General features: G+C 35.4%; 1 protein-coding gene across 1 annotated transcript in view; it reads right to left on the bottom strand.

The window, feature by feature from the left end:
• The window catches only part of CFAP54 (cilia and flagella associated protein 54), a 335670-nt gene that overhangs the window by 234767 nt on the left and 84673 nt on the right, over nucleotides 1-16230 (bottom strand). The window contains exon 20 of the mRNA XM_077111714.1: nucleotides 2221-2397. Within this exon, the coding sequence (XP_076967829.1) occupies nucleotides 2221-2397 (177 nt within the window). The remainder of the gene's footprint in view (nucleotides 1-2220; nucleotides 2398-16230) is intronic.

Here is a 16230-nt window from a genome sequence, read left to right as displayed (position 1 = left end):
GAAGCAGTAGTCAAAGGCAGAAGGACTTCAAGACAGAGAAAGTACAAAAGGAGCTTGGAACCTGAAAGCCAGGGGAAAAAAATCAGGTGAACTTCAGAAATATTTAGCAACTACTTTTCCTTGAATTCCCATGCGAAAAAGAGTACCATTTTCCATGGGGGGGGGGGGGGGGGACAACACACAAAGAATGGTATATGACTTAGAATATAATTGCTGTAAATGAAGCTCTAAAATATAAATCAGAATTAGGAAGGTACAATTCTCTCTAAAACCAATTTTAAAAGCTGGATTTATGTGTTTATTTTGTTCAAAGATAAAAACATCTTAGTTGTGTAACCATGAGAAGCAATGTATAATCAGAACCTACATAAAAGACACCGTGAACAAATGACCACTAACTTCACTAACTTTACAAGTACAGGTTATAAATAATATAAAAAGCACCAGCATCTTCAACTGTAAAAAGAGATCTTAATGAAATGAATGCTCTGAAAAAGAGACTTTGATAAAACAAAAGATGGCTGAAGCCACAAACATGAAGCTTATTTAAGCCCATAGCACCATCTAGTGCTTATGTGTAGGTAAAAGAGGGGGATAATTTCCTGATGGACACAACTCTACTAACGTAAAACATGTATAAACTTCATATAAAGTACAAGTGACAAGTCTCCAACCAAAAGGTCAATGTATTCCTATTTCCAAGCATGATGAAATAAAATAATTAGTCAATAAGCTGAAATACATCAAAAAGAAGAATTTGGTTACATCAGTCAAAACATTTGATTAAAAACCAACAAAAACTCCTAATAAGTCATCCCATCTTAATTCCATCTGAATTTCCAAAATCAATGATGCCCTAGTATTAAACAGATTTATAGGAATTCAGAGTCAAAATTTAAAACTGCTAGCAATAGCAGCAACACATTTATGGTAGCACATTTATGTGTAAGGAGGATACTACTTCTATCCCCCCAGCTCTAAAGCATTAAGAAGGTGGTACGTCTCACTGATGCCCATTTCCCCTTAGTCTGACGCCCACAGCATAGGCTTCACGCTTTGAATTTCTCTTTGTAACTCAATTACCTTGCACAGAGCTTCACAGGTAATAGACACTCAATGATATCAGCAAATAATATAATCACAGTCTATAACTTTATTAATTGTCTTGAGCAAACCAGACTACATATTTTTTATACAAGGGGTAGTGAGCTATCAGTTAATAACCAAGAATGTTAGACGTTTTTTTCCTTTAAAATTTTTTTCAGTAACCACATTTTACAATGAAAAGCAAAAATCTCAGAAGGTGTACTTAATAAATTTCCTCAGGTCATACTGCTAATAAGGGGCAGACTAAATTTTAAAGCTCTATCTGTCTGACTCCAGAGGCATTATCCTAAGTTGATGTTAACATCAAGCAGAACATGCCGAGAAAAATCCAAGAAAGAATTTTCTTTTTTATACATCATAGGTTATGTTGTTGATGATCCAAAAGAAAAAAAAGATATATTTATGTATATATTTATATATAAATTTATATATATATTTAAAAGATAATTTATATTTAAAATATAAATTAGGTGGAACCAAATATTTGTGAGGAAATTAAATCTCAACTTTTAGTCAGTCACCTTTAGGCCAAAGTTCCAAGGCATCAGTATAGGAGAAAAAGCTCACCCTTTAATACATACATAAAGATTTGTGAATTATAACATGGTTGGAATTGTGATTTGTTTGCACTGAAAGAATCCCCATTTAGTTGGAAGGATTTGGGGAAAAACCTCTAGATTCGCCATTCCCAAATTTCCATATTCTGCTGCCTCATTGCCATCACTAATCCTGAAAGTAGTTCTACCCAATTCAAATGTCTGAATCCACTTCAAGTGAAATCTCCTCGATCTTGCACATACTAGGATACTAGCATTCATCTGTGTCATGATGATGAAGACACTTAAAGGGGTATGCTTCTCTATTGTTTCTGCTTTCTATATATTTGGGTAGAGCAAGGCTATACGGAACTCACCAAAAATAAAACATAAAGGGAAAAAAGTCATGAAGAAACTAAATACACTTAAGAAATCAGAACACTATCTCAGTGGTCAGTGCTGAGACCTAAGACCAAAGTCTACTCAAGTCCTCAAGACAATAAAAGTATCAACCATTATAGTCATAAATGTTCTTATGTCACTTTGCGTGAGTAAAAGATCATAACGGACACCATACCTTGACATCTGAAACAAATGGCGCAGGCTTGAGCGTCACAGAACAATGAGTTCGGGACAGCAGGATTGGTGGAGGGGGGATTCTGCTTTTCTTTTTTTTTGAAGCTTCCAAATCTTTTTGATACAAATATAGGGCATTTTGTTCTGCTTCGGTCTTCTCAATTAAAGAATATGCTTCCTATAATGAAATGTGAAAATACAGAAATACATTTTAAGAATTCTAGTGATGTTAAACATTACCTTGCTATATGTAGTTTCTGAACCACAGAGGTATGCATATTTCAAGCATGGAACGATTTTGCAGAAGTTAAAAACAAGGGTACTAAATAAGGCTAAGTATGACCACAGTATTATATTTAATGTTTTATATGCTTACCACTATTTTACATTAATGATATATTTCACCTTTTAAATTAAACTCTGAATATCTGCCAACATATTTCATTATCCTTTAAAAATCCATAAAATCTGCACTTATAATGATGAGCTGCACCCTTAATACAGCTTGAGGAGCATCTCTCACGCAATGAGACTACTGTTATACGTGGTTTATGAAATGAGTATTATTGAGAGTCTCTTACTATAAACAAAAATAATTAAAACACATAAAGCTACTTATTTCATAAACCTGAAGGAAAGGTGTTCACTCTGTCTTGTACAACATATAAACAAAAAAAAGAAGCATAAAAGATCATATTTAAACCGTAGGCTAATTACATCAGCAATAATAATGCATATAAGTAGATGAAAGTTCCCTTTTTAATTAAATTAAGAGGCAAGGATTCTGTAATTAAGTTCTGAAGCAAAAATTTGGAGAGATTAAAAACAAATGAGCAATGGGGAAAAAACACTCTTTACAACAAATAGTGTTGGGACAACTGAATACCCACATGCAGAAAAATAAAGTTGAATCCTTACCACACACCATATACAAATATTAACTCAAAATGAATCATAGACTGAACTGTAAGAGCTAAAATTATAAAACTCCTAGAAGAAAACATGGGAGTAAATCTCATGCCCTTGAGTTAAGAACGGTTTCGTAGATATGGTACCAAAAGAATAAGCAAGAAAAGAAAAAATAAACTGAACATCCTCAAAAGTAAAAATTTCTTTGCTTCAAAGGGCACAATCAACAAAGTGAAAAGACAACCCTCCCAACTGGAGAAAATATTTGTGATTTATATATCTGATATGGGACTTGGACCCAGAATATATAAAAAACTATTACAACTCAATAATAAAAAAAAAATAGACAACCAATTTTTTTAATGGGCAAAGGATTTCTCCAAGGAAGATTTTGAAAAAGACCATTACAAACATGAAAAGCTACACGATGTCAGCCATTAGAAAATCACAAATCAAAACTACAATGAGATAGCACTTCACACCCATTAGGACAGATACAATTTTTAAAGGACAGGCAAAATAAGTGCTGGTGAGGATGAGGAAAAATTGGAACCCTCATACACTGTTGGTGGAAATGTCAAATGATATAGGTACTTTGGAAAACACTTTGGCAGTTCTTAAAAATGTTAAACATGGAGCTATGATGTGACCCAGCAATTCTGCTCTTATGTATATAACTAAGAGAAATGAAAACATATGTCCATGCAAAAATTGTACATAAATACTCAAAGCAGTATTATTCAGGACAATCAAAAAAGTGGAAACAACCCAAATGTCCATCAAGTGATGAACAGATAAGCAAAATGAGGCATATCCACACAATGGTATATTATCTGGCAATAAAAAGGAATGAATTACTGATATATGCTACAACATGAATTAATCTTGAAAATTTTATAGTAAGTGAAAGATGTCAAAAACAAAAGACTAGAGGGTGCAAGGGTAGTTCAGTGGTAGAATTCTCACCTGCCATGCAGGAGACCTGGGTTCAATTACTAGCCCATGTACATCAAAAAAAAAAAAAAAATCAACAAGTGTTTCTGCAATAACAGGATAGTCACATGGAAAAAGAATGAAATGTGACCCCCACCATATGGCATACAAAAAAAACAACCAAAAAGACTACATATTGTATGATTCCATTTATAGGAATAGGCAAACCCATAGAGAGAGAAAACAGATCGCCTAGTGGTTGCCTAGAGTTCAGAGTGGGGATGGGGAAATGGAAGTGACTGCTAACGGGTTCTTTTTTTGTTGTGATGAAAATATTCTAAAATTAGATAGCAGTGGTCATTGCATGAGTCCAGGAACATACTTATAGCCAAACAATTACATACACTTTTAAAAGGTGAATTTTATGTTACATGAATTATACCTCAATAAAACTGAAAATGAATAATAAATAAAGATAAATGGATGAACAGATGGACATATCTTTTCATGAAAAGGCAAACAAAATCCAAAGAAAATAAAATAAATCAGAGTTCATAATACAAATATTAGACAAGTTACGTTCAGATGAAAAATATTAAGTGAATTAAAGAAATAACATTATGCTGATAGTGGATACAGTTCAGAAAGAAAATATAGCTCATAAGTCATTACGTACCATAGCATCCAAATATATAAAGCACCAACTATTAAAATTCCAGGAAATAAACAGAAATATAATTGGAATGGGATACTTTGATTCACCTCTTTTCAGTTTTGATAATTCAAATAGTCAAAAAATAAGCAAGGAATGGAAAGATAATAACAATTAAGGTTCATTTTTAAAATTTGTATATAATATCATATCATTAATGATATATAATAGAAAATACACCATCTTCTCTGGTGTTCATAAAACATAATATCAAGGTACAACAAAATCTCATTTTATTAGCTAATATTCACAGAACACTCATTATATGCCACATACCATGCTAAAGCACCTTATACACATCATTTCATTTCATCTTCATAGTTACAAACTGGGAACTATTATCTCCCTTCTACAGAAGTGTACTTGGTATATTCAGGATTTAAACCCAAGTTCTGACTCTGGAACCCATTCTCTTAACAAAAATAACCTAAACCTTCAGTAATTATAATGATCATATTCTCTGAATATAATGCAACAAAATTAGGAAGATAAAAGATTAAACAAAAATCTCTAACAAACTTCTAAATAAATATTAAGTCTAAAACAAAGGAAAAATGTAATTACAAGCTATCTAGGAAACAGACTTAATCCTAAAAAACACCTAGGGCAATATATAAGATTCCTCAAGGATTCCATGCACTAGTATAACTTTCCAGAAACCTACAACCTCCAGATGGGTCCCTGGACCAGATAAGTCCTAAAACCTAGAGGGCCCAGCCTTTCCAGGACATCAGATAGTTCCATCTCCCTACTCCATATTAGTGACAGACCATTCTACCATGAAAAAGTTAGAATGGCCATAGCCCAAACATCCCTAACAAGAAAGATAGAAAGATCAAAGGTGACGGTGGAATTATACAATGAAGATAGGATTTAACAAATGAATATGAATGCTGAAGCATTAAATTGGTATCTCTTTTAGTCTCCAGTATCTTAGAGCAGCTAGAAGTAAAAATCTAAAATTGTGGAACTGTAACCTACGTCAACTCTGAAATATGTTCTATAACTAATTACGGCGCTATGCTTTAAAATGTATTGCTGTTTTGTATATGTTATTTTTCACAAAAAAGAAAGAAAAAATCAATTGCAGTGATACAAAAAATACTTAAGCAAAAAAAAATCATGGCTTGAAACTACAGTTGTATTCAGATATAAATCCATAGTTTTAAATATTTTCATTATTAAAAAAGAAAGATTTTTTTTTTTTGGTTAATGTTTCCCAAAATGTGAGATAACATGGTATACTGGCAAGTGTTTTTCAGCATAATTACTTGAATGTGAATATGAAAAATCAGCACTTCTACCCTATAATTATTCAGCTATTATTCATTTGGATAGGACTAGAATTGATAAGTTTAAAAAGTAAAATTGGGAAATATTGAAATAATGAACAATCAACTTAAAAGAAAACAAAACAAGAAAATTTGAGAAGCATTTAAAGAAATGGTAGATGTTAATTTTAAAATGCTAAAGCAGTTAAATAAATTCAAGATTAAGCCCAAATATAATCTAATGAGCAAAAACAATAAATGGTCACCACCAGATCAAAATAATGGGAAAAAGAAACATATATTGAGGCGGGGCCAAGATGGCGGCTTAGTAAGGTACGTGCATCTTAGTTCCTTCTCCAAAGCAACTACTAGGTGAACTGAAACAGTGCAGAACAGCTCCCGGGGCCACGGCAGGGAATGGACACACGGCGTACCCCAGTCTGGACTGGCTAGTCTGACTGCGAGACTCGGCTGCGGTGAGATCCCCGAGCGGCGCGCGATTTCCCGAGCAGCGGCAGCTGTGGCGGTCCAAGCTAATCCCTCCCTCCTTCCCGGGCTGGCTGAGAGTCTCGGAGAGGCAAGTTTCCCAAGCCGAGGCAGCCAGCGCCCCTCTTTTGCGGGTGGCTTCCTGGTCCGGCTAAGAGTCTCAGATCAGAGGGCTACCCAAGCCGCGGTGGCCCTCCCCCGAGGGTGGCTTCCTGGTCCAGTGGGGAATTCACCAGGCCGCGGAGGCCAGTGACCGATGCCCCTCCCCCGCGGGCGACTTCCTGGTCCGGAGGCGATTTCCCCGGGCCCGCTGCGGCCGGCGACCAGCCACAGGGTCCCCTCAAGCCGCGGCGGCTGATGCCCCCACCACGCGTGGCCCCCCGAACCAACGGAGAGAATTGGATCAGAAATCCCCAGGCCGCGGAGATCGGTGACCGGAGGGAACCCTTCCAAACACGTGAGACAAATGTGTGCCACGAGCGCCACCTACTGGGCAGGATAAGAAAAACAGAACCCAGAGATTTCACAGAAAAATCTTACAACCTTGTTGGGTCCGACACCCAGGGAAATCTGACTAAATGCCCAGACGCCAGCAGCAGAAGATAACTGTCCACGCTCAGAAGATTGAGAATATGGCCCAGTCAAAGGAACAAACCAATAGTTCAAATGAGATACAAGAGCTGAGACAACTAATGCTGAACATACGAACAGAAATGGAAAACCTCTTCAAAAATGAAATCAATAAATTGAGGGAGGACATGAAGAAGACATGGGCTGAACATAAAGAAGAAATAGAAAAACTGAAAAAACAAATCACAGAACTTATGGAAGTGAAGGATAAAGTAGAAAAGATGGAAAAAACAATGGATACCTACAATGATAGATTTAAAGAGACAGAAGATAGAATTAGTGATTTGGAGGATGGAACATCTGAATTCCAAAAAGAAACAGAAACTATTGGGAAAAGAATGGAAAAATTTGAACAGGGTATCAGGGAACTCAAGGACAATATGAACCGCACAAATATACGTGTTGTGGGTGTCCCAGAAGGAGAAGAGAAGGAAAAAGGAGGAGAAAAACTAATGGAAGAAATTATCACAGAAAATTTCCCAACTCTTATGAAAGACCTAAAATTACAGATCCAAGAAGTGCAGTGCACCCCAAAGAGATTAGACCCAAATAGGCATTCTCCAAGACACTTACTAGTTAGAATGTCAGAGGTCAAACAGAAAGAGAGGATCTTGAAAGCAGCAAGAGAAAAACTATCCATCACATACAAGGGAAACCCAATAAGACTATGTGTAGATTTCTCAGCAGAAACCATGGAGGCTAGAAGACAGTGGGATGATATATTTAAATTACTAAAAGAGAAAAACTGCCAACCAAGACTCCTATATCCAGCAAAATTATCCTTCAAAAATGAGGGAGAAATTAAAACATTCTCAGACAAAAAGTCACTGAGAGAATTTGTGACCAAGAGACCAGCTCTGCAAGAAATACTAAAGGGAGCACTAGAGTCAGAAATGAAAAGACAGAAGAGAGAGGTATGGAGAAGAGTGTAGAAAGAAGGAAAATCAGAAATGATATATATAATACAAAAGGCAAAATGTTAGAGGAAAATATTATCCAAACAGTAACAACACTAAATGTTAATGGACTGAATTATCCAATCAAAAGACATAGATTGGCAGAATGGATTAAAAAACAGGATCCTTCTATATGCTGTCTACAGGAAACACATCTTAGACCCAAAGATAAACATAGGTTGAAAGTGAAAGGTTGGGAAAAGATATTTCATGCAAATAACAACCAGAAAAGAGCAGGAGTGGTTATACTAATATCCAAAAAATTAGACTTCAAATGTAAAACAGTTAAAAGAGACAAAGAAGGACACTATATACTAATAAAAGGAACAATTAAACAAGAAGACATAACAATCATAAATATTTACGCACCGAACCAGAATGCCCCAAAATACGTGAGGAATACACTGCAAACACTGAAAAGGGAAATAGAGTCATACACCATAATAGTTGGAGACTTCAATTCACCACTCTCATCAATGGACAGAACATCTAGACAGAGGATCAATAAAGAAATAGAGAATCTGAATATTACTATAAATGAGCTAGACTTAACAGATATTTATAGGACATTACATTCCACAACAGCAGGATACACCTTTTTCTCAAGTGCTCATGGATCATTCTCAAAGATAGACCATATGCTGGGTCACGAAGCAAGTTTAACAAATTTAAAAAGATTGAAATCATACACAACACTTTCTCGGATCATAAAGGAATGAAGTTGGAAATCAATAATAGGCGGAGTGCCAGAAAATTCACAAATACGTGGAGGCTCAACAACACACTCCTAAACAACGAGTGGGTCAAAGGAGAAATTGCTAGAGAAATTAGCAAATACCTCGAGGCGAATGAAAATGAAAACACAACATATCAAAACTTAAGGGACGCAGCAAAGGCAATGCTAAGAGGGAAATTTATTGCCCTAAATGCCTATATCAGAAAAGAAGAAAAGGCAAAAATGCAGGAATTAACTGTCCACTTGGAAGAACTGGAGAAAGAACAGCAAACTAATCCCAAAGCAAGCAAAAGGAAAGAAATAACAAAGATCAGAGCAGAAATAAATGAAATTGAAAATATGAAAACAGTAGAGAAAATCAATAAGACCAGAAGTTGGTTCTATGAGAAAATCAATAAGATTGATGGGCCCTTAGCAAGATTGACAAAAATAAGAAGAGAGAGGATGCAAATAAATAAGATCAGAAATGGAAGAGGAGACATAACTACTGACCTCACAGAAATAAAGGAGGTAATAACAGGATACTATGAACAACTTTATGCTAATAAATACAACAATTTAGAGGAAATGGACGGGTTCCTGGAAAGACATGAACAACCAACTTTGACTCAAGAAGACATAGATGACCTCAACAAACCAATCACAAGTAAAGAAATTGAATTAGTCATTCAAAAGCTTCCTAAAAAGAAAAGTCCAGGACCAGACGGCTTCACATGTGAATTCTATCAAACATTCCAGAAAGAATTAGTACCAACTCTCCTCAAACTCTTCAAAAAAATCGAAGCAGAGGGAAAACTACCTAATTCATTCTATGAAGCCAACATCACCCTCATACCAAAACCAGGCAAAGATATTACAAAAAAAGAAAACTACAGGCCAATCTCTCTAATGAATATAGATGCAAAAATCCTCAATAAAATTCTAGCAAATCGTATCCAACAACACATTAAAAGAATTATACATCATGACCAAGTAGGATTCATCCCAGGTATGCAAGGATGGTTCAACATAAGAAAATCAATTAATGTAATACACCATATCAACAAATCAAAGCAGAAAAATCACATGATCATCTCAATTGATGCAGAGAAGGCATTTGACAAGATTCAACATCCTTTCCTGTTGAAAACACTTCAAAGGATAGGAATACAAGGGAACTTCCTTAAAATGATAGAGGGAATATATGAAAAACCCACAGCTAATATCATCCTCAATGGGGAAAAATTGAAAACTTTCCCCCTAAGATCAGGAATAAGACAAGGATGTCCACTATCACCACTATTATTCAACATTGTGTTGGAGGTTCTAGCCAGAGCAATTAGACAAGAAAAAGAAATACAAGGCATCAAAATAGGAAAGGAAGAAGTAAAACTATCACTGTTTGCAGACGATATGATACTATACGTCGAAAACCCAGAAAAATCCACAACAAAACTACTAGAGCTAATAAATGAGTACAGCAAAGTAGCAGGTTACAAGATCAACATTCAAAAATCTGTAGCATTTCTATACACTAGTAATGAACAAGCTGAGGGGGAAATCAAGAAACGAATCCCATTTACAATTGCAACTAAAAGAATAAAATACCTAGGAATAAATTTAACTAAAGAGACAAAAAACCTATATAAAGAAAACTACAAAAAACTGCTAAAAGAAATCACAGAAGACCTAAATAGATGGAAGGGCATACTGTGTTCATGGATTGGAAGACTAAATATAGTTAAGATGTCAATCCTACCTAAATTGATTTACAGATTCAATGCAATACCAATCAAAATCCCAACAACTTATTTTTCAGAAATAGAAAAACCAATAAGCAAATTTATCTGGAAGGGCAGGTTGCCCCGAATTGCTAAAAACATCTTGAGGAAAAAAAACGAAGCTGGAGGTCTTGCACTGCCTGACTTTAAGGCATATTATGAAGCCACAGTGGTCAAAACAGCATGGTATTGGCATAAAGATAGATATATTGACCAATGGAACCGAATAGAGTGCTCAGATATAGACCCTCTCATCTATGGACATTTGATCTTTGATAAGGCAGTCAAGCCAACTCACCTGGGACAGAACAGTCTCTTCAATAAATGGTGCCTAGAGAACTGGATATCCATATGCAAAAGAATGAAAGAAGACCCATATCTCACACCCTACACAAAAGTTAACTCAAAATGGATCAAAGATCTAAACATTAGGTCTAAGACCATAAAATAGTTAGAGGAAAATGTAGGGAGATATCTTATGAATCTTACAATTGGAGGCAGTTTTATGAACCTTAAACCTAAAGCTAGAGCACTGAAGAAGGAAATAAATAAATGGGAACTCCTCAAAATTAAACACTTTCGTGCATCAAAGAACTTCATCAAGAAAGTAGAAAGATAGCCTACACAATGGGAAACAATATTTGGAAACGACATATCCGATAAAGGTCTAGTATCCAGAATTTATAAAGAGATTGTTCAACTCAACAACAAAAAGACAGCCAACTCAATTACAAAATGGGAAAAAGACTTGAATAGACACCTCTCAGAGGAGGAAATACAAATGGCCAAAAGGCACATGAAGAGATGCTCAATGTCCCTGGCCATTAGAGAAATGCAAATCAAAACCACAGTAAGATATCATCTCACACCCACCAGAATGGCCATTATCAACAAAACAGAAAATGACAAGTGCTGGAGAGGATGCGGAGAAAGGCACACTTATCCACTGTTGGTGGGAATGTCAAATGGTGCAACCACTGTGGAAGGCAGTTTGGCGGTTCCTCAAAAAGCTGAATATAGAATTGCCATACGCCCCAGCAATACCATTGATGGGAATCTACTCAAAGGAATTAAGGGCAAAAACTCAAACGGACATTTGCACACCAATGTTTATAGCAGCGTTATTTACAATTGCAAAGAGATGGAAACAGCCAAAATGTCCATCAACAGACGAGTGGCTAAACAAACTGTGGTATATACATATGATGGAATATTATGCAGCTTTAAGACAGGATAAAATTATGAAGCATGTAATAACACGGATGGACCTAGAGAACATTATGCTGAGTGAGTCTAGCCAAAAACTAAAAGACAAATACTGTATGGTCCCAATGATGTGAATCGACATTCGAGAATAAACTTGGAATATGTCATTGGTAACAGAGTTCAGCAGGAGTTATAAACAGGGTAAGATAATGGGTAATTGGAGCTGATGGGATACAGACTGTGCAACAGGACTAGATACAAAAACTCAAAAATGGACAGCACAATAATACCTAATTGTAAAGTAATCATGTTAAAACACTGAATGAAGCTGCATCCGAGCTATAGGTTTTTGTTTTGTTTTGTTTTGTTCTTACTATTATTACTTTTATTTTTTTCTCTATATTAACATTCTATATCTTTTTCTGTTGTGTTGCTAGTTCTTCTAAACCGATGCAAATGTACTAAGAAACGATGATCATGCATCTATGTGATGATGTTAAGAATTATTGATTGCATATGTAGAATGGTATGATTTCTAAATGTTGGGTTAATTTCTTTTTTCCGTTAATTAATAAAAAAAAAAGAAACATATATTAAAAACCATGAGGAAAGAGAGGGGAAATATACACAAAGATACAGAATGTTTTTAAGTAGTCGAGAATATTGAAGTAATAAAGTTAAAATTCTAGGTAAAATGGAAGACTTCTGATGAAAATACAAAATCAACAAAGTAATTCAGGAAGGAGAACCCCTGAACTTATGAATAATGATGAAAGAAACTGTAAAAAGGACACAAAAACTACTTCCCATTAAAATGTCAGACTCAAATTATTCCATAAAATATTTCGAATCTCAAGGAATTGATAGTTCCTATGCCATTTAAAATATTTTTACCTACAAGGGAAGGTAGTTTATCTTCTCGAGTAATCTGCAAAACTATTGTAATTCTGATAACAAAATCTGAAAAATGACTGCACATAAAAATATAGCACAATCTTCTTACAAATATAAATGCAAATATCTTAAATAAAATACTAATACTTTGAGTCCAGCAATATATTAAAAAAATAATGTACCATAATCATACTGTTTTCATCCCTGGAATTCAAAGATAATTTAATATTAGGAAGTCTATGAATATAATTTAATATATCCATAAATCAAATGAGAATAAGTATATATGATTATAGTGTTAACTGGCCTAAAAGATATTTGAACATTTTTAACATTCATTACCAACTTTTTCAAAAACTCAAGGAACTAGGAAGGCTGTGTCCTTAGCATGAAAAAATATATTAATTTTAAGCCAATAATCAAAATCATACCAAAGAGTGGAGCAACGAAAAAATTACCAACAAAATCCAGAAGGAGAGAGAGAATGACCAATATTCCCTTTTTTCCTGCAAGTTCTGTCTAATGTAATAAATACATTTTAAAAATCCTGGAAAATGAGAAGACAGAATGTCTGTTTATGACATTTCAAACCCATGATACAAAAACTGGGCTACTTCCTCTACAGCAAGCATGGTGAGTTTGAGATTTCCATTTGGAAATCTGGACTTCAAGCTCAAAAGAGAGGCTAACACGGGTGTGCTGGTTTGAAATGATGTATGTACCCTAGAAAAGCCATGTTTTAATCCTAATTCCATTTTGTAAAGGCAGCTGTTTCTTCTAATTCCTATTCAGTATTGTATGTTTGAAACCATAATTAGATCATCTCCCTGGAGATGAGATTTAATCAAGAGTGGTTCTTAAACTTGGATTAGCTGGGGGTGTGTCTTCACCCATTTGGGTGGGTCTTGATAAGTTTCTGGAGTCCTATAAAAGAGGAAACATTTGGAGAATGAAGGAGATTCAGAGAGAGCAGAGCAGAATGGCATAGCCACGAGAAGCAGAGTCCACCAGCCAGCACCTTTGGGGACGAAGAAGAAAAATGCCTCCGGGGGTGCTTCATGAAACAGGAAACCATCTGCCCTTTCACTGAGAGAGAAACCCTGAACTTCATCGGCCTTCTTGAACTAAGGTATCTTTCCCTGGATGCCTTTGATTGGACATTTCTACAGACTTATTTTAACTGGGACATTTTCTCAGCCTTAGAACTGTAAACTAGCAACTTATTAAATTCCCCTTTTTAAAAACCATTCTATTTCTGGTATATTGCATTCCAGCAACTAGCAAACTAGAACAACTGGAGATAGGATTTGGGAGTATTATATACATCAAATGTGATATTTAAAGCTGAGTGAGTAAACCAGCTGTCTGTGGGAATGTAGATCATAAAACTACAGTTTTTCATGCATTTTTTTCCTAAAATAACGAAGCTTGGCCTAAACTGAGATCAGAATTAACTTCTCATTTTTACTTTTTATTGGAAATGGTCGACATAAAGGTCTAAAATCATTAGTCATGATTAAAATGTATCTCTAACGATGAATGATTTTTTAATTCTACTTGGTCTGTGGCAAGAGACCCTGGAAAAATTTTATTTGGCATTTGAAGGCCAAGAATCTTAACCATATGTATAAGACAATTGTTGCTTCATGTGGGAAGGGATGTATTATATAGATGTATGATATAGTAACATGTTTCTACAGCCTAAGTGCAAAAGACTTTAGGAGTTTTAAACCAAAAGCTAACTTACATACAGTAAAGGAGAAAGGGCAGAAACATGAAATGCTCTTCAGAATTTCCAGATCCCTTGCTCTGTAGCTATTTTGCAATAATTCTGACAGAGGACAGAACAAACTTGCTAGTGTCCAGCAAGGACAGTTGGAATTGTATTAATCTCATCACTGTCAATCATCTCTATTGTAAATTAGGTGGTAAATTTAGTTGTTAAGTTAGGAAACACTCCCCTTTCGAAGTTGTTTGCAGGTCCTGTCCACAGAGTTTGCCCATAAGAAGAGTTCCTCCTTATATGCTCCTTCTATATGAGAGGGAGTTAGTAGGCTGGAAGGATGGGCATAGCGCAACACCATGGAAAATTTCACCAAGAGAAGGCTGAAAAACCTAAGTATGTCTTACCATAATTTAATATAAACTGGAGAAGAAAGAAAAGATCCTTGATTGGGAGAAAGGTTTGATGTCTGTTTCTTATGATTCTGAGTGTTGTCTCTCTCTTTTATACAAAAGAACTAATTAATCAATTATAACCTGGCACAGTGAAGGGAATCACCCTTTATCTTCGGCCAGTAAAATTCCTAAAACATTTATCTCACTAAAAGTTTTTAATGGTATTAAATTCCTTTATATTGACATAATTTGTGCTTATTTCTACCACTGAAAGGAAACATCTTCAGCAGCATGTGCTTTCTAGGTAACTTTTTAGTCTTTACTGCCATTAATGTTTGCTTTCACCAAAACAAACAAACAAAAAAGAAACAAAAAAATCATTTGGATAGAAAATGTTTCCAAAGTGGAAGTAAATGCTTCAAAGATGTCAGCCAAATTGAAAACTGCTTTTCAGAGAATATCTAATAGAATCTAACATTTTCAAAACATTTCATACCAACTCAACATGGAAAATGGAAATAGGACATCAGTGATTTCTTACACTTAAGGGGGCTATCCTCAAAGACATGTATCAAAATATTCAGAGACTGCCTGCCTCCTATGTGAGACATGACTTCCAGATGCGTAAACCCCCCTGGCAACATGGGACAGGACTCCCAGGGATGATGAGCCTGGCCCTGGCATTGTGGGATTGAGAAATTCTTCTTGACCAAAAGGGGAAGAGAAATAAAACAAAATAAAGTTTCAGTGGTTGACAGATTTCAAATAGAGTCGAGAGGTGATTCTGGAGGTTGTTTTTATGCATTATATAGATATCCCTTTTCAGTTTTTGGTGTATTGGAGTGGCTAGACAGAAATGCCTGAAACCACTGAACTGTAATCCAGTAATCTTGTTCTTGAAGATGATTATTTAACTATAGCGCTTTAATGGTGTTACCATGTGAGTGTGAAAACCTCGTAACTGACATTTCCTTTATCCAATGTATGGAAAATGAGTAAGAAAAAAAAGACAATAAATAAATAAATAAAAGGGTGGATAGGGAGATGAGAAGTTTTGGGTGTTCTTTTCATGTTTGTTTGTTTTTTCACATGGGCAGGCACTGGGAAACGAACCTGGGTCTCCAGTATGGCAGGCAAGAACTCTGCCTGCTGAACCACTGTGGCCCGCCCTACTTATATTTTTATTAAAAAAAAAAAATAGCTGTGGGAGCTTGTGAAGATCACGAGTGCAGTTCACAGCTACTCCAGCTCTCCAGTCCTTGTCTAAGCATCTGGTACTTTACTTCCTTCTTGGAATTGGGTATGGCCATTTAAAGTGCTTTAACTGATTAAATATGAGCAAATATTTGCTACTTCTAGGCAGAAACTTTAAAATCCAAAGTCTGCTCTGCATGGCCTCT

Source organism: Tamandua tetradactyla, chromosome 7, assembly GCF_023851605.1.
Source record: "Tamandua tetradactyla isolate mTamTet1 chromosome 7, mTamTet1.pri, whole genome shotgun sequence".
Taxonomy (NCBI): Eukaryota; Metazoa; Chordata; class Mammalia; order Pilosa; family Myrmecophagidae; genus Tamandua; species Tamandua tetradactyla.
The sequence above is the reverse complement of the archived record's forward strand: the minus strand, read 5'-3'. Positions and strand labels throughout refer to the sequence as shown.